Source organism: Urocampus carinirostris, chromosome 1 (genome assembly GCF_059441175.1).
Source record: "Urocampus carinirostris isolate Australia breed hairy pipefish chromosome 1, RoL_Ucar_1.0, whole genome shotgun sequence".
NCBI classification, from domain to species: domain Eukaryota; kingdom Metazoa; phylum Chordata; class Actinopteri; order Syngnathiformes; family Syngnathidae; genus Urocampus; species Urocampus carinirostris.
Genome location: NC_142349.1, coordinates 68,188,498 through 68,210,977, shown reverse-complemented (window position 1 = coordinate 68,210,977; position 22,480 = coordinate 68,188,498). Strand labels below are relative to the sequence as shown.

Sequence of the window (22,480 nt, the reverse complement as noted above, 5' to 3'; positions counted from 1 at the left end):
TTATCTCTCTTTTTCGTTCTCTTAAATCTACTAGTCCGGCCCCCGACACAATGTTTGTTCTATCGTGTGGCCCCCGAGTTCAAATGAGTTTGACACACTATTCCCAATCTCTCGTAACACTTCATACACCTTCTTCATCTCTGTATTCCGCCAGTAATGTTTTTTTTGTATCTAAATTTGAACACGTGAATAGTTGGACATTGTTTGATCTCGTCTTTTAAATTGTTCCAAAGTTTGACTCCACACACAGACACACACATACTTTTCCTGGTGGTTCTCACCTTTGGGATTAGTAATTTACTACAGCCCCTTAAGTTATAATTTCCCTCTTTCCGAATGAATGGTTCATAGATGTTTTCTGGCACTATGTTTTTGTTGACCTTAAATAGCAGTTGTGCAGTGAAAAATTGTACTGCACCTTTAGCAGTGATAACAGAAATCACACATTAACGATCATCACGGTCATGGGTCTTTCACAAGGCTATGGAAGGATTTTGGCCCACTCTTCTTTGCAATATGGTTTCAAATCTGACATTTCCCAGGTTTCTCTAGGATGAACTGCCTGTTTAAGGTCACACCACATCTAAATTAGATTTAAATCTGGACTTTGACTTGGCTACACCAGAACATTTTCGAGTCAATTAGAGGTAGACTTGCTGGTGTGTTTCGAATCGTTGTCCTTCTGCATGATCTAAGAACGTTTGAATTTGAGGGCACAGACTGATGGCCGGATGTTGTCCTTCAAGATCTTTGGGTTAACACCAGAATTCGTTATTCAGTCAGCCACAGCGAGTTGTCCAGGTCGTGAGGCACACACTGCCACCACTGAGCTTTACTGTTGGCATCATTTCTTTTTTGTCACATGTAACAAGCTGCCGTTTCCAAAATGTAACTTTTTTTACTCATCAGTCCACAGAATGTTTCTCCAGAAGTCTTGAGGATAATCAAGATGTGTTTTGACAAATCTCTGTGTTCCTTTCTGACAGCAGTGGTTTTCACCTCGGAACACCGACCCTAACTGAGGCCAGCAAACCCTGCAGTTCTTTGGACGTTTTTCGAGATTCTTTTGTAACTTCCTGGATGAGTAGTTGTCTCACTCTAAGAGTAATCTTAGTTTGGGACCACTCTTGGGAAGGTTCCCAGTTTTCTCCATTTGTGGATAACGGCTCTGACAGTGGAGCCCTTGAGGCCTTTGAAATGCGTTGTGACCTTTTCCAGACTGATAGATTTAAATAATTTTGTTCTCCAATTTCTTCTGTAATTCATTTAAATCGTCAATTTGGTTCTTGATGTTTTGTAGCCTACTTCAGTTTGTCCAATATTTTCAATTTATGGGATTTCTTGACTCGAGTAAGGTGGCTCCAGTCGGTTTTGTGTGTGGCCTGAGGAATTGAACTCATCTCATCAGCTTGCACCGCTTATCCTCAGTAGGGTCGCGGGGATGCTGGAGCCCATCCCAGCAATCATCGGGCAGTGGACAGGGGACACCCTGGACTGGTTGCCAGCCAATCGCAGGGCACACGGGGACAGACAATTCACTCGCTCAGTCACACCGAGGGACAATTTGGACCGGCCAATTCACCTGAAATGCATGTTTTTGGAATGTGGGAGGAAACCGAAGTGCCCGGAGGAAACCCACGCAAGCACGGGGAGAACATACAAATTCCGCACAGTAAGGCCGGGGAGCTGGATTTGAACCCACTCAGGAGGTTCCCATGACCTCAGAACTGTGCGGCACACGCGCTAACCACTGCGCCGCCGTGCTGCTGGGAATTGAACTCAGCTTTCCCAAAACTGTTGTTAGTCACAGTTATTTTGTGATTTAAATAGGGGGGTGGGGGGATTCTACTTTTACACATAGTGGCAAAAATGTTAGATTGTTTTTGTGCCTTAATAAAAAGAATCAACGTTTCAAAACTGCATTTTGTATTTCCTTGGGTTGTCTCTGTGTCATATTGAAACTGGTTTGATGATCTAAAACCTTTGTGAGTGATAAATATGCAAAACAACAACACAGAATTGAGGAAGGGGGCAAATGCTTTTTCATGGCACTCTATTCGTGCTCTGGGTTACATAACTCTCGTAGCCGGAGAAAACTAAAGACATTTTGTTATTTTAAGTAATTATCTTAAAACCAACAATGCGGTTTTATACATTCAAAACTCTTAAGAGGGTCTATTTAATTAAAAAGGCTAAGATAGTCAGGGCAAAAACAGATTGTTTTGTATATACAGTTATTTTGTATAACTATTTCAGTGGAATCACAGTTTGTAAAAAAAAAAAAAAAAAACCTCTTTGACAAATTATTTTGTTCATTTTACCTAGTTTTTGACTACATGTTGTTAATAAAAAAAGAAAAGTCAAATAATAAGAAAAATGATTTAAATATGTCTCTTATGTCTCTACATTTTGAAAAAGAAAATAACCAGCCAAATGAATACAGAGCAATTAAAAAATAGAGTGAGCACATGTATTTGCATAAAATATATAGATGGATGCATTTTCAATACCGATTTTTAATTTTAAACATATCTTTCGTGACAATTTTGAGGATATTATTTGAAAGGTTTGTTCAAAAAATATGTAAAAAATTATTTGATTTAAAGAAAAAATGTAACCTCAGTAAAATAAGATAAAAAACACATTTTTATCTATTTTCTGAGCAAAATAGGATGGACAAAATAGCCATCAAGGTGGGTATGGCAGAAAAAAAACAACCTTTTTTATTATTATTAACATTACTTTTTATTATCAAAATACTGTTTTATAGCAAGCTTAATCATCTTTCATCAGTGTAGTTTTTTTTTTTTAACTTTTTTTTTAATAATTTCTTATTAGCTTAAGTAGGTCATTCGTTGTTTTAATGACATAATAGTAAAATAAAGAAAATCATTATTTTTAACTTATTTTCCGAGCAAAATAAGGCACATATTGGTGGATATGGGAGATTGCAAACACTTCTAAATATTTGCAACTTTTACTTTTTATTATAATAAAAAATGTTTTGAATATTTCTTATATCATAAGAAAAACAAATTGTAATACACGACAAAACCAAAAAAATAAAAACAATGAAACACACTAGATTGTAATTATCAGTGCTCGAGTAAACAAATTCTCCCTTTTGGTTCCTCCACAACTCATAGAAAAATAAAACACATCGAAAACTATATTTGCATTCCAAACACATACAATTGAATAAGAGTTGAACCGACTTCTTGACACAAAATCAATTTTATTTGGATACAGTACAAATAATTTACCTTGTAGTTCTCTAAATCAAAAAAGTACTCTATTTAGGTTTTACGAGTCTGACTGCCATAAGTCTCCAAACTATTTAAAAAGAATTGGATGAGCTGAAACATCAAAATCAACCCAAATCTCCTAACCTTGATGAAGATTAAAACAAAGGGAAGTGGTTCAACTCTTGCAATGTGTTTTCCGAAGGTGGCTTGACACAACATGCATATATATTTTTTAAAAATGGCCTACCTTTGGTGGCGACTCGGACGCAGTCAATTTTGGTCTCCTGTTTAACACAGAGACGGGGCAAAAGGGAATAATTATTGACACAATACACTTCAACACAACCGCCAAACCTGCTCTCCAGGCAGCTCATTTTTCAGCATATTTTGTTTCACTGTGTCTTATTTGATGATTTAATAACATTTATGAATTAATAATAACACCCGAGCCTGTGTCCCAGATGAATATAAATATACCATTTAATACGTCTCCCTCCCGCAGTTGCTTAAGAGTGTTGTCGTTTGTGTCCTAACTAATGGTTTCGAAACAAAGTGCAAGCAGAGTTATTTTGTAAAATGCTTACAAAATACTGCAAGTGAGGATACCAACATATTTACCTACAGTGCAGACAGCACTGGGCAGGGTGGAAGGAGTCTGTTTGCCCTATGTATATCTCTGCCTACTGCTCACCCAATCGAATGCAATTAATCTAGGTGTTTTACCCGAGCTTTTTGGGTGATTACATGTTGTTCTGTGGGTTTTCACTATGAAGTGTCTCAACATTGAACATAAATTGTTTAATGAGGTTCCATATAAAACATTGGTTCATACTCACAGCGTTTGGGCCACATCCGGCCCGGCGTACAATTATATCCGGCCTGTGAAATCATTTTACATACATCTACTACAATGGCCAATCTGTACGAAACACTGATAACTCTCAAACTACAGATCCCATAATGCAGCACTTCAGCTGCTTTTGACTTCCAGAGAGGTTCCCACAATCAGTCGAGTTATCTGGAGCCTGAGGAGCGCAGCCGATTTTGAATTTATCTACGGACAAACAACACGTCGGACGAGAGGCCCAGGGACAGGCTACTACCTATCACGATGTAACGGAAGGCTAAACGGAGAAAAGCAGGGTGACATTTTTGTGAATTAGGCGGATGGTAAACGCTCACAATGGCCAAGAGTAGAGATTCTAAAATCAGAGCATCTCAAAAGCAATGGGAGGCTGGATCCAGGTTTACTGACATTGCCGGTAAGCCAGTGTGTCTATATAAATATAAAATAGAACAGCACTACGAAACAAAACATCAGCATGAGCTGAAAAACCTGAATGCAAAGCAGAAGATACAAAGATTTAAAGAGTTAAAAACTAATATGAAGATCCAGAATGTTTTTTTTAAACAAGCACAAATTTGAGGTATATTGGCGTTTTTTTCCCACATTTTGGATTTTTTTGTTTTGACAGGAGATATTTTTAGGTGAGCCAAGTTTTTTTTTTAATGTTTAAGTTTGTTTATTCTGGAATAATATGTGTGTTATAAACTCAAATTTATGTCTAAAGCACATTTTTTGGGGTGGAAAAGCACATATTTTATTTGTATTTCCATGTTTTTCATATTTCAAATTTGTATAGGTTTGACATGAGACATGTTTATCGAGAAAAAATAATTTTCGGTTATCTAATGTTTCAGATTGTTTCTTCTGGAATAATATATTAGTCTGTTTTTAATTTTTGTATTTATGTTAAAAAATGTCATGTTTTAGTGTATTCTATACCTTTGAATCCTGTTCCGCCCGTGAAGAAAAGTGTGATTCGAGTTTTGGCTCTCTGTGCAAATAAGTTTGACAACCCTGATATAAAGGATTATTTAGCGATTTACAGCCCAAACAGGTTCTGTTGCAGTGTCTGAAACTCATGACGAAAAGTTAGTGGACACCAGGGAAGACAACTCTGAAAAGTTGCCTGCCCAGCTATAAAGTTCTCTGCCCCATTTTTCACAACTTGAAACACAATAAGACGACTAAGCGCAAAACAACCCATTGTTGCAAAGTATTAAGGATTGATAATCTATATAACAGAACAACACTTCAAAATTAAGTTTATTATAAATCTACTGATAACATTCATCGCATGTATATGACATCGCTGTTTTCCATCTGCCATCAGTATGTACCTGTATTTACTCACCTTCATTCACGCAATGTTTGCGTTGCGTCGTCTGCTCCAAGCCACGTGAACTCCTCTTTCCACAATTTTTTTTAATGCTCGTTTACGTTTTGTAGCATCATCAATTTTGCTAGCTTCTTTTGAATCTTTCTTCTGGGGCTGAGTGTTTGGCTTGATTCCTAACCACTTATTCATTTTTTCTTGTGTTCTCTTTGCGTCTACTTTGGAAAATGATATGCAAATGTGCGACCTTATAACGCTCGGGAAAGTCCGAAAGGACGAAGTTATTCGATGCAGGCTTCTGATTGGCTGCCGAGTATGCAAATTGCCAAACGAACCGAAATTCCCAAATTTCCAAATGAACCAAAATTCCGAAATTTCCAAAACAAAGATTTCGAAATCGGAATAAAACGTTTTATTTGTTAAAAGAAAAAAAAACAAAGGTATATATATATATATATATATATACATATATATATATATATATATTTTTTTCCTCCCTTGAAAAAGTAGTCTGCCACCCGCGCAGAGACGTTTTGTAAGTTGTCAACTGACGTAAGATGCACGCCCCGGGCTTCCGGACATACACTATTTCAGACACTGGTCTGTTGGTGTGACACCTTGACTGTAAACAGTCGTTAAAATAGTGTCCAATAAATACTGGACTGAACCATTTAATCAGTCGGTATAGTCTCTGCATCGCAAGCACGACAATCAGCTTCGCATGTATCAATATATCGTGAAATTGAGCACGTTCGTTTTTATATCCGGGCTATACGTACTCATTAAGAGAGCCCTAGGTTCCTGATCACTACGCTACATGATAGAAAGAAAAACCCATCGCTTGCTCACTGACAGCCAATAAAGTGCGCTTGAAAAGGAAAAATAAACCCTTGGCGCAGATTAGCAGCCGACAGCGACGAGCCTTGGGTCCCCTCGACACACAATAAGCGGCTACCTTGGGCTTCTAGAAAGTTTCCCACTCGGGGTGAAAGAATGAGAAGTTTGCCAAACACTCGAGCGGCTGAAAAGAAGAAAAGGATGCAGGAGGGACGAGAAGGTCGCGTCCCTGAGCCTCGAGTTTGCCAGCCCAATGGAAAACATTTCTGTCCTGACAATTGAGAGGAAAGCGCGGACGGCGGGTTGTTGGTGAGCACACGAGGTAAATATGCAACTGCGTGTTCGAGATTGCCTTTTCATCGTCGAGCAGGGATGTGAGGGATAAGAAGATGATTTATGGTTCAGGACTATGAGGCGCACCAAAACGCCCCAGAAATTTGAAAGTGCGCCTTAAAACCCAATGCGCCTTATATACACTATGCACTATGATGACTTTGCACCAAATACAATATTGCACAACCGTTACGATACCAACGTTATCACGACAACCCTGTATGTAACATCCCACATGCCGACATTTCTTGTGTAAATACCATGTAAATTATAACTATAGCCTTATTCCCCTTGTCTTATAACATTATCTTCTCTGTTCCTTTATCTTCTTGCTCATACCTCACTATGAATGTGTAAAACTGGAGTGTCATGCCCAATTTCGTTGTCACAATATGTTAGCCCATTTGTAGCAATGACAATAAAGGTATATTCTATTCTATTCTATTCTATACTACAAAATACGATGGAGACGATCAGAAAATGCATATACCGTAAATTCTGGACTATAAGCCGCTACTTTTTTCCCAAACGTTCAACCCTGCGGCTTATTCAGTGATGCGGCCAATTTATGTCATTTTTCTAACGGCCGCCAGCGGCGCTCGAGTACAAAAGATCTATATGATTTTTTGTATTATTTTTTTTTAAAAACAAATAATCAGTTTTATTTAGATTTCGAAATCTTCGTTCGGTTTTGAAATTTCGGATTTTCGGTTCGTGTGGAAATTTCGGAATTTCGGTTCGTTTGGCAATTTGCATACTCGGCAGCCAATCAGAAGCCTGCATCGGATAACTTCACGCTTCCGGACTTTCCCAAGTGTTATAAGGTCGTGGGGCGGCAGTAGCTCAGGAGGTAGAGCGCTCGTCTTGGGATCAAGGGATCCCAGTTCGAATCCCGGCTCGTCCGTGTTAGATGTCGAAGTGTCCTTGGGTAAGACACTGAACCCCTAATACCGCCATTAAGCAGGTTAGCGCCTTACATGGCTGCAAGGCCGCTATTGGGAAATGTGGAGCACATTGTAAAGCGCTTTGGGAAGTCATTGACTTAAAAAGCGCTATATAAATGCAGATTATTTCATTTAATTTTCATTTCGTGCTTTTGCCTATCATTTTCCAAAGTAGACGCACAGGGAGCACAAGAAAATGGAGAAGTGGTTAGAAATTGTTAAGATTTGTCAATTCAATTGCGCTATTACTCGAGGTATTGCGACAAGACATTTTCCATTGTGTGATGTCATTACGCACGCACTATATTTCGTTTTGCAAATTGTTGATTGCCATGTTGTATTGAATGGAGCCGTGTTCTTGTTTGCTTGCTGTTGAGGAATAAATATGCTTAAAGGCTGAACCACACTATCCTGCTTATCTTCTCACGCATGAGGAAACTGCACACTCTGAGATATATTTACCAGGAATCAAGCCAAAACCTCAGCCTCGGAAGAAAGATTCAAAAGAAGCGAGCACAATGTATGACGCTACAAAACGTAAACGTACATTAAGAGTATCGTGGAAAGAGGAGTTCACGTGGTTTGTAGCAGACGACGCAACGCAAATATTGCATGAATGAAGATGAGTCAATACAAGTACATACTGATGGCAGATGGGAAACAGCGATGACGTATACATGCAATGAAGCAGATTTGTAATAAACTTAATTTTGAAGTCTTGTTCTGTTATATATTCTGGTCATCAATCTGTAATACTTTGCAACAATGTTTTTTTTTTTTTATTTGCGATGAGTCGTCTTATTGTCTTTCAAGTTGGGACAAATGGGGCAGGCAACTTTTCCGAGTTGTCTACCCTGGTGTCCGCTAACTTCTTGTCATGAGTTTCAGACACTGCTAAAGACCATAGGATGTATTTCTGTTGTAACCACATACTGTAATTGATTTTGATTGATATTCACAAAAGCTTCAAAATCCAAACATTAGTAGTAGATATAATTTTTCGTTTCAAAAAAAATTGATGGCATTCCACAATTGGCTCATGGGTCATAGTTTGCTATAATAATAATAATAATAATAATAATAATAATTTCCTTGTATTGTCATTCTGTGTAACAATGTACACAGAACGAAATGTCGATTGCACCTGACCCGTTGTAGCGAGCCGATGCAGCCGCAGCCAACAGAGGGCGCCGCTGACCATTTTTTGAGTCTTAGGAATGAAGTTCCAGGGTTGGGTAGGGTTACTTTAACTGGATTACTTTCAATTACTTTTGGATGACTCCAATACCAAATATGCTAATAAAAGACAAAAGAAACTAAATATGAATCAAATGATGACTCACAACACGTGGTAAGCTTTATCTCCTGGCTTTGATCTCTTTGATCTCCGGCAAAACGAACCTAAAATCAGGGTTGGGTAGGGTTACTTTAACTGGATTACTTTCACTTACTTTTGGATGACTCCAATACCAAATATGCTAATAAAAGACAAAAGAAACTAAATATGAATCAAATGATGACTCACAACACGTGGTAAGCTTTCTCTCCTGGCTTTGATCTCTTTGATCTCCGGCAAAACGAACCTAAAATCAGGGTTGGGTAGGGTTACTTTAACTGGATCACTTTCACTTACTTTTGGATGACTCCAATATCAAATATGCTAATTATGGACAAAAGAAACTAAATATGAATCAAATGATGACTCACAACACGTGGTAAGCTTTATCTCCTGGCTTTGATCTCTTTGATCTCCGGCAAAACGAACCTAAAATCAGGGTTGGGTAGGGTTACTTTAACTGGATTACTTTCACTTACTTTTGGATGACTCCAATACCAAATATGCTAATTATGGACAAAAGAAACTAAATATGAATAAAATGATGACTCACAACACGTGGTAAGCTTTATCTCCTGGCTTTGATCTCTTTGATCTCCGGCAAAACAAACCTAAAATCAGGGTTGGGTAGGGTTACTTTAACTGGATTACTTTCAATTACTTTTGGATGACTCCAATACCAAATATGCTAATAAAAGACAAAAGAAACTAAATAGGAATAAAATGATGACTCACAACACGTGGTAAGCTTTCTCTCCTGGCTTTGATCTCTTTGATCTCCGGCAAAAACGAACATAAAATGCGACAGAAACAAAATGAAAATAATTCCAAACAGCTTGCAGACATCATTTTTGCCGTTCCATGTATTCCGTTACTCCCCAAGCCTGCACAAAATGGAGTCATTTTATTCCTATTTAGTTTCTTTTGTCTTTTATTAGCATATTTGGTATTGGAGTCATCCAAAAGTAATTGAAAGTAATCCAGTTAAAGTAACCCTACCCAACCCTGAGCATAACATATTCATATTTAATAGATGCGATATTGTTTATTATAATAAAGACCAACGTATTGAATTTCAAGTGGTCACAAAAGGTATGTTGCCAGTGAGACATTGAAAAAGTTAGAGCATCGGTTCTATTCTCGAGTGCCGGGTTGCTAATTGAATTCAGTCCGAGCCTCACGTTATTAGGGCTGCCCTGCCGGAGCGGACGTGCCGCCGCTGCTCAAGGAGGCCGGCGGAGTCGAATTCGCATTCTGCTCTACCGGCCGACACGCCCGGCAAATTGCTATCGAGCTGCTGGCAGGTTGGGGGGGCGGTAGGGGAGGTCACGTAGCATCCACTCCGAGACAGGAGGTCGACGACCCGTACGATCGCTTCGCTGGCCCGCCGCCGCCACTGCGACAATTAAAAGCTGCCGCGACACATACTCGTAGAGCCTTGCTCGGGTGAGACTAGCACAGCCTGTATAACGTGCTTTTTTGTGCCCAAAATAACTCAAAAGTCTGGGTGGGCGTTTACAGGTTTTACGGTAGTATATTACCGTATTTGGGCGATGGTTGATCAGTTGACAAATAATGCTGAGCACATTTGCCTAACGTTTAATGCAAAGGGATAAGAACCAGGGTCGCGGCAAAGAGAGCAAGTTCTTCCTAAAGGATTTTATACATTTGACTATAAAGGATTTTAGAGGTGGGCAGCACGGCGGCACAGTGGTTAGCGCGTGTGCGGCAAATCCAGCTACCGGACTTACTGTGCGGAGTTTGTATGTTCTCCCCGTGCTTGCGTGGGTTTCCTCCGGGCACTCCGGTTTCCTACCACATTCCAAAGACATGCATTTCAGGTGGATTGGCCGGTCCAAATTGTCCCTGGGTGTGAATGAGCGAGAGAGTCGTCTGTCCCTGTGTGCCCTGCGATTGGCTGGCAACCAGTTCAGGGTGTCCCCTGCCCACTGCCCGATGATTGCTGGGACGGGCTCCAGCACCCCCGCGACCCTACTGAGGATAAGCGGTGCAGCTAATGAGATGAGATAATGAGATGATATTTTAGAGGTGTTGTAAAAGGATAGTGGGATGTTTAGGCGCGTTCTAAGGGATGGGCAGTGCACCTGTATGATGCAGCAGGGGTAAACCAGCAAAAGCTGTCGGGCCCTGTCGTTGAACAGTGTGTGTTGTGTCACCCTGACTCGAGTTACATGGCCGCTTCCTCATGTCCTGTTTCATCAAGAGGGACAAAAGCATGACCGACTTGGGTGCCGAGGTGCTTAACTTGTTTGGGTGTTTGGGCATTTGGGTTGGCCATGGTCCCAAAAATTTTGTTGGTATTTTTTGTTATTTTTTTCCCCTTTTTAGTTTCTTTGTTATTGTATGTGTTTGTCTTGCTGTCAGTTATCATCATTAGTCTAAAAAAATGTTGGAATCCTCCAAAACATTTTTTACGTAGCAACCATCAAATAAGCCAAAATGTGTTTTGACCCAATTGGGTTGTTTTTGACCCCAATTGTTTAAGTGTGTCACTTACAGTAATGGAATGAAATCCTTTTTTTTTCTGGCCGACTGAGTGTGTTGTCGCCCCGTAACTGACTCACACTCACCAGGATGAGGCCTAATGAATTGATCTAGTACCGCAAAATCTTCCAGTTTAAAAATTGGAGCCAGTTACGTGATTTTGGTGTACTGTTATTGTGTGTTCATGAAGTTTTTCTGGCTAATTCACCCTTTGTGTGGCCAAATGCAAGCACCTTTCAAGGCCAATTTTTCAATCTTACCTTAAAAGAAAGAGATCCAGCATCAAAAGAACATTTTTTGTGATTGACCTTGTTAATCAAAATTAAGTCCCTTTCTTGATGTGAGCACATACGGTGTTATTTTGAACGTTTTCTGTTCCTGTTATGGCTATGAATTGAAATGAATTATGTCTGCTTTAACAATGCACGCGCAACTTGGCTATGTCACTTGTTTACAAACACTTTAGTGGTAATCGAGTTCAATACAAAAGTAATGTATGTAAAAAAACAGAAATTAGCAAAATTTGGACTCATTTTAATGATATTGATTGCTCCGAAGCAGAGTGCATTCAATCTTTAAAACGTAGAGTCTGCTGAGCTTTTGATTTTTGTTTTACTTATTTTAGATTGTTTGCGTGTTTTTTCAAGGATCTGTGTCCAAATTGGTTAAAATAGATAAGTAAAATCAAAATTGTTAGATAGTAGTAAAATTGTTAAAATAGTGCATTTAATCATTTATTTATAGCACTGACAAGTTAATATTTTTATTTTTTATTTTATTGTATTGCATTTTCAGGGATTTTGCGTTGTTGTTAAAATCGGTTGAGTTTGCAAAAAGCTAAAATTGTTTTGCATTTTATTATTTTTTTGTAGGTCTGAGAATACTTTTTATATATTTTATGTGTGTTTTTTTCAGGGATCAGGGAACATCTCATCTCATCTCATCAGCTGCACCGCTTATCCTCAGTAGGGTCGCGGGGGTGCTGGAGCCCATCCCAGCAATCATCGGGCAGTGGGCAGGGGACACCCTGAACTGGTTGCCAGCCAATCGCAGGGCACACAGGGACAGACAAATCACTCGCTCATTCACACCTAGGGACAATTTGGACCGGCCAATTCACTTGAAATGCATGTTTTTGGAATTTGGGAGGAAACCGGAGTGCCCGGAGGAAACCCACGCAAGCACGGGGAGAACATACAAACTCCGCACAGGAAGTCTGGAGCTGGAATTGAACCCACGCAGGAGGTTCCCATGACTTGAACTGTGCCGCGCATGCGCTAACCACTGTGCTGCCGTGCTGCCTTATCAGGGAACATATTATTATTATTATTCTTATTATAGTATTCTATATTATTGATAATATATCATTTAAAAATAAAAAAATAATTTAAAAAATCTAGGAAGCTGTTTAGGAACCAAAAGAGCTGGCTCTTTCCTGTTTGTGCCAAACCAAAAAGAATAATAGAGCTGTCCCCTTGGGTGCAACCAGTAGGGGGCGTTGATGCTTCACATGACACCATAATGACAAGCCACCGGAGCAGACCTGTGAGCGTCATTTTCACGCATTTTTTAAAAAAATGTTCTTCATTTATTGATTGGTCTATAGAATCAGTCTGCCTAGAAACATGAAAACAATTTCAAGCATTTTCAGGAACTTTATCCAAACTTCAAGCTTCTTCCTGACTTTGAAAACGCAACATTGAAATTCAAGCATATTCAAGGATTTCAAGCACCCGTACGGACCCCATACACACAATCCAAAGTGGCTTTGAACGCATCTTACCCCGTTAGCAGTGCTGACAGCCTGATAGTAGACACTGTAGCTTTTCTGGGGCAGCAGCGGTGCGTTCCAGTAGCCGCTGTAATTCCTGTTATCGCCCACGGTGAAGGGCTGCGGCCCGTGGATGGCGTTGGCCGGGAACTGGGCGGCGAAGTAGTAGTTGGATTTGAACTGCGTGGCGTTGCGGAAGTGCATGGGCACCGGGTAGCAGCGCAGGATCTCGGCCGTGCCCCGAGCCCTTCTCGGACGCTCCTCCTCTACCACCACCTGGTAGGCGCTGCAAAAACAATGACGAAAGGTTACCGCGAATTCCGGACTATAGAGCGCACCTGATTATAAGCCGCACCCACCACATTTTAAGAGGAAAACCGATTTTATACATACACATGCATAAACTAGGGACCCCGCTTTGTTCCACCCCTCATTCTTCGTTCACCCGTGCAAAACAGAATAAGTGTCTAAAATAAATACAAATAAATACATGACAAAAATATACAGTTGCAAATACACATTATACATGGTTACACATATTTACAAATAAAGACGGTACACCGAGAGAGTTTTCAAAGCTTTAATAATAATAATATAGCTTTGACAGGGCAGTTAATGGTAGAAACACTCGAGCGCCGCTAGCGGCCGTTAAAAATTTACATAAATTGGCCGCATCACTGAATAAGCCGCAGGTTTGAAAGTTAGGGAAAAAAGTAGCGGCTTATAGTCCGGAATTTACGGTAATAAAGTACAGTTTTCCCTCGATATTTGCTGCTAATCTGTTTTCATAACCACCCGTATTAAGGAAATTCTGCACTATATAAAGATCCATGTGTAACAGGGTATTTTGATGAAGCAAAGCACTTTGTAGTACGGAGACGACAAAGTCTATTTATCTACTCTGGTCATATCACTCGAGGGGGGTGACCAACAGCAAGACAAACGCAAACAAAAATAAAGAAAATAAACAAGGGAAAAGGAGCAAAGACCCACACAAAAAATGTTGGACCATGCCCAACCCAAATGCCTAAACACCCAAACAAGTTAGGCACCTCGGCGCCTAAATCGGTCATGCTTTCGTCCCTCCGGATGAAACGGGACACAAGAAAGCGGCCATGTCACTCGGGTCAGGGTGACACAACGCACTCTTCTGTTCAACAGCAGGGCCCGACAGCTTTCGCTGGTTTACCCCTGCTGCATCATCAAGGTGCCCTGCCCATCCCTTAGAACGCCTCCAAACATTCCACTATCCTTTCACAACACCTCTCCACTCATTCCTATCACCAACAAGAGATCTGGCTTCCACTATATTTAGACCTCTTTCCTGCAGTGCACCCATAACACCATCCATCCACGTCAATCTCTGCCTTCCTCTTGGTCTCCTTCCATTGACTTCTGCTCTTTAGATCCTCTTCAACATTTGCTCCTCATCCATCCTCTCCATTTGTCCGAACTCTCTTTTCCACACGCTTGTATGTGCTAGCATCAAGAAAGCGACTTAATTTTAATCATCAAGGTCAACCGCTAAAAAATACTCAGTTACATCCTTCCATATATAGCAGGCATCAGGAACATATGGTTTGTGAGCCACATGTATCAATTCCACTACTACTCCAGTTCTGTCTCTCACAATTTCATTTCTCAATCCATCCAATCTCGTCACTCCTAACATACTCCTCAAACACTTCTCAAAAACATTTACACTACAAAGTCTCGCTTAATAATAAAGCCATGTGCATATATATGTGGATTTCTCTGGACATTTTCATTTTAAATTGTGCCCCATGAGAAAAATACTCAGTGACATCCATCCATATATAGCAGGCATCAGGAACATATGGTTTGTGAGCCACCTATGGCTCTTTTCATAAGTGTATCTGGCTCGGAGATAAAATAGAAATTACTCAGTTATATACTTTTTTGGCACACGCAATGCCGATTTCAGCGCACAGGGCTGAATATTTGATGGGTTTGGTCCAATATATATAAGGCATAGCTCTAACTACAGTTAACAGTCAAGCCGTCACACCAACAGGGTCATCTCTCAAAGATTCATTATATGGAAGCTCATTAAACAATCCATGTTTACTGTTAAGACACTTTACAATGAAAACCCACAGAACAACACTTAATTACCCAAAAGCTCTAGCAAAACATCTAGATGAATTACATTTTGATTGGGTGAGTGGTGGGAATGTACATAGCTATACACATTGCGCGTCCACCTCTCAGGGCAGTCTGCACCGAAGGTAAATACTGTACGTTGTTATCCTTGTTTGCAGTATCTAGGGACATTTTTACAAAAGAACTTTGCTCACACCTTGTTCTGAGACCCTTATGTAGGACAAAATTGAGCCTCAACACTCTTAAGTAACTGAGGTAGGGAGACAGAATTTAAGTCCTGTATTTTTCATATGGGACACAGGCTCCGGCATTATTTTTTCCCATTATAAACAATAATTGATATTAATTTTTATTTTTTTATTTTAAATATCGCCAACCTACCCAAAACACAAGATAAAGGGAGAGTCAGTGAATAAAGTATGCATATTTGAGTGAAGCAAAACAATCAATTGAAAACAATATTAATATTTTTGTACTGTGAGGTCATTTAGTGATATTTATAATACTATGAAATGTGTACATGATTACATCCCTGATTTTTATCTAAAGACCACATTGACCTAATAAAAAAAACAAACTACACATAACCTATTTATCAAAACACAATAACAGTGAAAGCCTTAAAGCCCACCATAATTCTCAACTCTTAGTGACCTTTATTTTAGCTTGCATGTGATGAATACTTAATGTATTAAAAAGGAACATCAACTAATGTCAAGTCACTTTTATTTGTGACGCCCTTAATCACAAAGAATCTCAAAGGGCTGCAGAGACCACAGATTAGTGCAAACCACATACAATAATGACACCATCCCCTGATCTAAAACCTACATGAGGGAACTCTAATTTACTTATTTTATTACTTTGTGTTCTTTGAGTTTTGATATGAATTACCAATCCCAAGAAAATAGATTCAATGAACCAGACCAATTGAAACATCTCACACAATTTATTAACACAGAGAATTGATGAGAGGAAAAACAAGGGGAGGGGAAGGTGCCGGAGATTATGGGAGTTTTTGACCACTAAAAGTCTGGAAGTTACTAGCACAATGCTATATAATGCTAGTTGATTTAGGGATATTCCCTTGTACAGGAAAAAAAACGCTCATTCCCAAGAACTAGCAAACATGGAGTTAAATCTGAAACCGTCCTCAAACTTGTTGTTGCGGAGAGATTTGGTCTCGTGCTCCGGATGGACACATAGACGAAATGTATGGCCCACGTGCTGAACTCAAGGCCGCAATGCGATAAGTCAGGCAGGTAAGGTAAAAGTGAACAAGCTTTCGATCAGCTCCTCTTTTTATATGGACCAGGGACGCTTGACCAGATCATGACTCTTTGGTCTCAGGTATCTGAGACCACCAGGATCGGATGACGGTGTTTGAAGTTGCTAAACTTGTTAGAAAGCCAAAGAAGTGAGACATTTGCGCAATATTCTGTACTTGAGAATGTAATGTGACGTCTCTCCAAAGAAGATGGAAGTCATTTTTGTGCTGGGACTATTTGCTCTACACTACATGATCTTGACTTAATTCTACAACAGTAATGAAGAAAAAGTATTTCATTGCAGACACGTCCCTTAGCATATTTTTGTACTGCTAAAGGATTTACATTGTACTGGTTACTTATTTTACTTTACTTTATATATACAGTAAATTCCGGACTATAGAGCGTACCTGATTATAAGCCGCACCCACCACATTTTAAGAGGAACACCGATTTTGTACCTATACAAGCCGCACCCGTATATACATTAAAAAATGTAACACAAACACAAAATAACCCAAACGCGACTTTAAGTCCCGCGATTGAAACTGAATGTCCTTCATTAAAGTACACAGTCCAAATTTCACAGCCGGCAAAATAAACGGAAAATGATACCGGTACTTAAAGTTTGATGCAGACCTGCAGAGTCCGGGTCCCGTTGAAAGTAATCCAAGGAAAAAAGTGTAGATTTCCAAAGGTAAGGGTGGGAAAAATATATATCCACTATTGTCCGCCGCGTCCACAAACAGGTCTCACCTTTACCCCACTTGCCGTCACCTCGGGTCTGTTCCGCCCCTTCTTTTTCATTCGCCCGTGCAAATTATATGAGAATAAGTGTCTACAATACAAATAATTACATTACAAAAATATACAGTTGCAAATACACATTATATATGGTTACACATATTTACAAAGAAAGACGGTATACCGAGAGAGTTTTCAAAGCTTAATAATAATAATATAACTTTCATCCCAAACCGTGCCTCTGACAGGGCAGTTAATGGTAGCAACACGCTAGCAACACGCTCGCAACACGGTAAACGGGTCTGTTAAAAAAAACGTAATCTCGTTGGAGAAATACACTGTTAATCAAGTGGGACAATCAGTTTCTACATTTTTTCACAAACTAAGAACAAGAAAGCTTTTAGGACGCGATTTAGGACCCTCGTGATAAAGCGCCGGGTTAGAGAGTGCACGGCATACCGGTCTAGGGGCAGTTTATCATCCCAGCACCGACCGCTGGGAACCATTGATCACGCGTACCTCGGCTAGGGCGTCGTTCACTGGCTTTGATTTAAATAGGTACGGGTGCTTCGGTGCTGGGTTTGAGTATTAGGCCTTTGGGAAGGATTGTCCCTACCTCAACCTGTTGACATGTCTGCAATAAGCCCTTTGTTACGCCATTTTCCCCACCATGCATCAACAAAAGATTGTTTTGCGTGCTACAGAACTTCTAGGTTTGCAGTGTTCGACTGTGCAAGTTATGCAACTCGTACGTCTATAAGGTGTTTGCTATTGGTCAACATTCCATTCACAGCCTGGTGTAGATGCCGAAATGCGGTGGGCTGAACTCCCAACCAGAACGCTCAGAATCTTATGTCCAAGACTTTATATCAGTGCGATACAATACTATATTCTTGTACTTTCTTGCAAAAACATAATAATCATGATCCCCCCTCTGCATCCATCTGCTACTCCACTTAACCAGGTCAAGTCATGTCACACCAAAGGTAAAAAAAAAAATAATATTTAAATATATGTGTTTATTATTTTATTTGATCATTTACACCTAAGTAGTGCTTACTGTAGAGCAATCAATTTTGGTGACATGAGCTGCCCCTCAAGAGCGCCAATCAAGGTCCCAACTGCTATCTTTGTTATACTTTCTTTTGTTTTTGATTTCTATTATTTTCAGGCTTCTTCCTTAGATAATTGGTAAACAAAATTCCCCAAAGCTGAGAGTGTGACTAGAAAATAAAGTTAAGGAAAGTGTGTAAAAACCAAAAAAATACAATTTTACTGGTTTTATTTAGTATATTTCAAAAGTAGAAAACAAGCAAAATCTACATGATAGTCAAGTATTTCCAAAAACTTTTTATTAAATTTGCTCCGTAGTTTCTACTTTAAAAAATGCTGTTGTATCCGGAAAAAACAAAAGATTCTTATACATTTTAAGGTGCCGCTTCAAATTGACATTTTGTGTTCTATGAGAAAGGTAAACGAAATAAAAATTAGCAACTGAGAGGTACTATTACCAGGTACCGTTACTGATACCAATTTTGTTTTTATTCACTCAATATTTTCATACCAATGTTGTCCCTTTCACCCCGCCTGGCTCGTGGCCCTTTCCTTCTGAAAAATCATTGACAATCAGTTTTTGGTATTACCGACGTTGTCCAATACTATCATCAACTGGCTAGTTTTAAATACCTAATTTAAAAAAATATTTAATGCAAACAATCTCATGTTGTCATGGTTTGGTGCATGCAGTCCCTCTTTTCCACCAAAGATGGCAGCTCTACCGCATTTTCCAGTCCCGCCTTACTTTTCCTCTCCCCGGGTGTTTTCAATTAGACAATCAGCCACCTATGCTATGGATGGAGAGGAGGTAGACTTTTATCTACGTGAACACGAGTTGGTGTAACCCTGGGCACAAAGATTTCCATTGGCTGCAGGGACGTCGACCTTTTGGACTAGCGTGTGACGTCATCCACTCCGCTGCTGCTAAACTACAACACGGGCACCCCGAGGCCATCCTGTTAATCTGTTTATAATCAACACAAGGATACTGCTGGAAGTATGAATTTCTATCCATCTATCTTTTCTGTTCCCCCGTTACTTTTCCTCTCACCCGGGTGTTTTCAATCAGACAATCAGCCACCAATGCTATAATTACCCCGGGCTCCCACCACACTTTGCTTGACCATTTTGAATCCTGAAAACTTACACTCACAAAACGACAAGCTTCGCCTTCCACAACCTCCTTCTTTATTTCCACCCACGTTCCAGTTTAGCCACTCCAAGACCCTATTCTGGTTCCCTCCTCATTCTACAATCGTCCACCCAAGACATCTTTCTTGAAAATAATACCAATCTACCCTTCAAAATTTTTCTTCGTTTCAAGTCCGCGTCCCTTTATAGTTCCTCAGCAATCCTGGTCCCACACCCACCTTTTGGCAGTCTTTTGTTTTAACTGTTAGACGTCCCTTCTAGTGGGGTTTGACCAGATCCCTTGTGTCCCACGTTTGGGTCTGTCAGACACCTCATGACACATGTAGTTTTGTAGGGGAGGTCATTTTAATGAAATATGAAATATCAGACTTTGAGTTTGTGATCGATGACGCAACAAAATAAAAACCGATGTGCAAGTATAACCAATCCAATACCTTCTAAACAGGCAAAGAGTTACAATTTTTGACCGTCTCCTAACTCTTGTATGCCGCGACAAAAGACAATTGTCAGATGTCCTTCACAACACAAACATGTTTTCACGCGGGCGACATTTCCCTGTTGGAGTCGCCATGGAGGACAAGCGCGGCAGCTGCGAGCCGACTCTTTGTGAGCGGGCAGCTCGCTGATCTCCCTCGAGACGCCGTGCGCATGATAAGCCGGCCCGTCCGCCAGACGAGCGGGACACGGCGGACAAAGACGTCTCTGTCTGTCGTACGCGGCCGCCGCACTGGCCAATCGGATCGCGAGGGAGCGAGACAAAGCGCTGTTGACATTTTCTACCGTGGAGTGATTAAAAAAACAACAGAAAAAACAAAAATCAATGCCACACATGTTTGCCATACCATTTGAAATGTATTTACAAAATATTACTAGAAAGAGGCCATATGTATTTTTATTATTATTAGAAAAAAAACTTTAAAACCTGATGAGTAAAAGTAAGCTTGGAAAACAGATCCATTGCCGTGCCAAATAATGAAACAAGTCACATTGGGTCATGTTAAATTTTGCTGACGTTTATAATATATACGTACATACAGGGTTCAAACACTTTTCAAACACTTTCAAGTCCATTTTTTCTAGTTTTCCAGTATCTCCAAGGGAAGGAATAAAGCGCCAATAGAAATAATGTCTGTTTCATTGACTTTGTGCGATTTGGAGCTGTTCCTATTGATGATCTATGTTTAAAAGGACAGTGGGATGTTTGGATGCGTTCTAAGGGATGGGCAGGGCACCTGTATGATGCGGCAGGGGTAAACCAGTGAAAGCTGTCGGGCCCTGCTGCCGACCCGAGTGACACGGCCGCTTTCTTGTGTCCCGTTTCATCTGGAGGGCCGAAAGCATGACAAACTTAGGTGACGAGGTGCCTACTTGTTTGGGTTTTTGGGCATTTGGGTTGGCCATGGTCCAAAAATGTTTGTGTGTGTTTTTTGCTATTTTTTTTTTCCTTTTTAATTTTCTTTGTTATTGTATGTGTTTGTTTTGCTGTCGGTCACCCCTCTTGAGGGATATGACCAAGGCAGATAGATAGATAGATAGATAGATAGATAGATAGATAGATAGATAGATAGATAGATAGATAGATAGATAGATAGATAGATAGATAGATAGATAGATAGATAGATAGATAGATAGATAGATAGATAGATAGATAGATAGATAGATAGATAGATAGATAGATAGATAGATAGATAGATTAGATAGATAGATAGATAGATAGATAGATAGATCATTTTGTGTCAATAGACTGCTTTAAACTGACATGAATTCTGCCATTCTGCTTCAATAATGCACGCACAGCTTGGCTACATCACACTCCATCAAACAGGGAAAGGCCTCTATAGGTGTTGGGTAATAATTGGGTTCAATATGTTAGACGAAAAAAGGAAAGTACTGTACATATAAAGAACAGAAAAAAAAAACACGTTTCGACTCATTTTTATGAAATTGCACTGAAGCAGAGTGCATTCAATCTTCCAATCTTAGAGACTGATGGTCTTTTGTTTTACTTGTTTTAATTTGTAATATGTGTGTGTCTAAATTGGAATTGTAAATCATTAACTTTTTGCACTTTATTTATAGCGCTGGATAGTTAATATTCATAATTTGTATTTCATTGTTTTACATGTTTAGGGATTTTGTGTTGTTGTTTGCCTTTAATCTGTAAATCATGTAAAAAAAAATCATATAATGTGTAAAAAGCTACATTTGTTTTGTATTTTACAGATTGTTTTTGTAGATCTGTGAATATTTCAATTTAGAATAGAAGAATAGAATATACCTTTATTGTCATTGTTACAAAATGGGTTAACATATTGTGACAACGAAATTGGGCATGACACTCCAGTTTTACACATTCACAATGAGGTATGAGCCAAGAAGATAAAGGAACAGAGAAGATAAGGTTATAAAACAAGGGGGATAAGGCTATAGTTATAATTTACATGGTATTTACACAAGAAATGTCGGCATGTGGGATGTTACATACAGTGTTGTCGTGGTACCGTTGGTATCGTAAGGGTTGTGCAATATTGCATTTGGTGCAAAGTCATCATAGTGCAAAAAATAGTCAGCATATGCATTGGTGCAAACATAGACAACATAGTGCAGAAAAAGGAAATGGTCAGACATTGTGCAAGGTGAGCAGTAAACGTAATTTATATTACATGGTTGCAAAACATAAAATTACTAATTACTAAAAAGATTGGTGCATAATGTTTTATTATTATTATTTTTGAAGCTTCCTAACTTTTTGATTTCAACGCATTTTTGTTTCGGGAAATTGTTTGACAACATTCAAAATGCCTTGCAGTACTTTTAATGCATATTCAGAATAAATGATAACAACAATAATATATATTTCGTTGTCATAGCATATCCCATGTTGTATCAATGACAATAAAGGCATATTCTATTCTATTCTATATTTCAAAAACGAAAACTCTGAAGAGCTGTTTGGAGCTAGAAGAGTTGTCTCTTCTCAGTGAG

At 39.5% G+C, this 22,480-nt stretch overlaps 1 protein-coding gene across 1 annotated transcript in view; it reads right to left on the bottom strand.

Moving 5' to 3' along the window:
• Positions 1–22,480, bottom strand: part of LOC148376640 (receptor-type tyrosine-protein phosphatase mu) — a 366,093-nt gene that overhangs the window by 140,723 nt on the left and 202,890 nt on the right. The window contains exons 12-13 of the mRNA XM_088349733.1: positions 13,164–13,437; positions 3,493–3,529 (exon numbers count right to left, since the gene is read on the bottom strand). Coding sequence (XP_088205859.1) covers positions 3,493–3,529; positions 13,164–13,437 — 311 coding nt within the window. The remainder of the gene's footprint in view (positions 1–3,492; positions 3,530–13,163; positions 13,438–22,480) is intronic.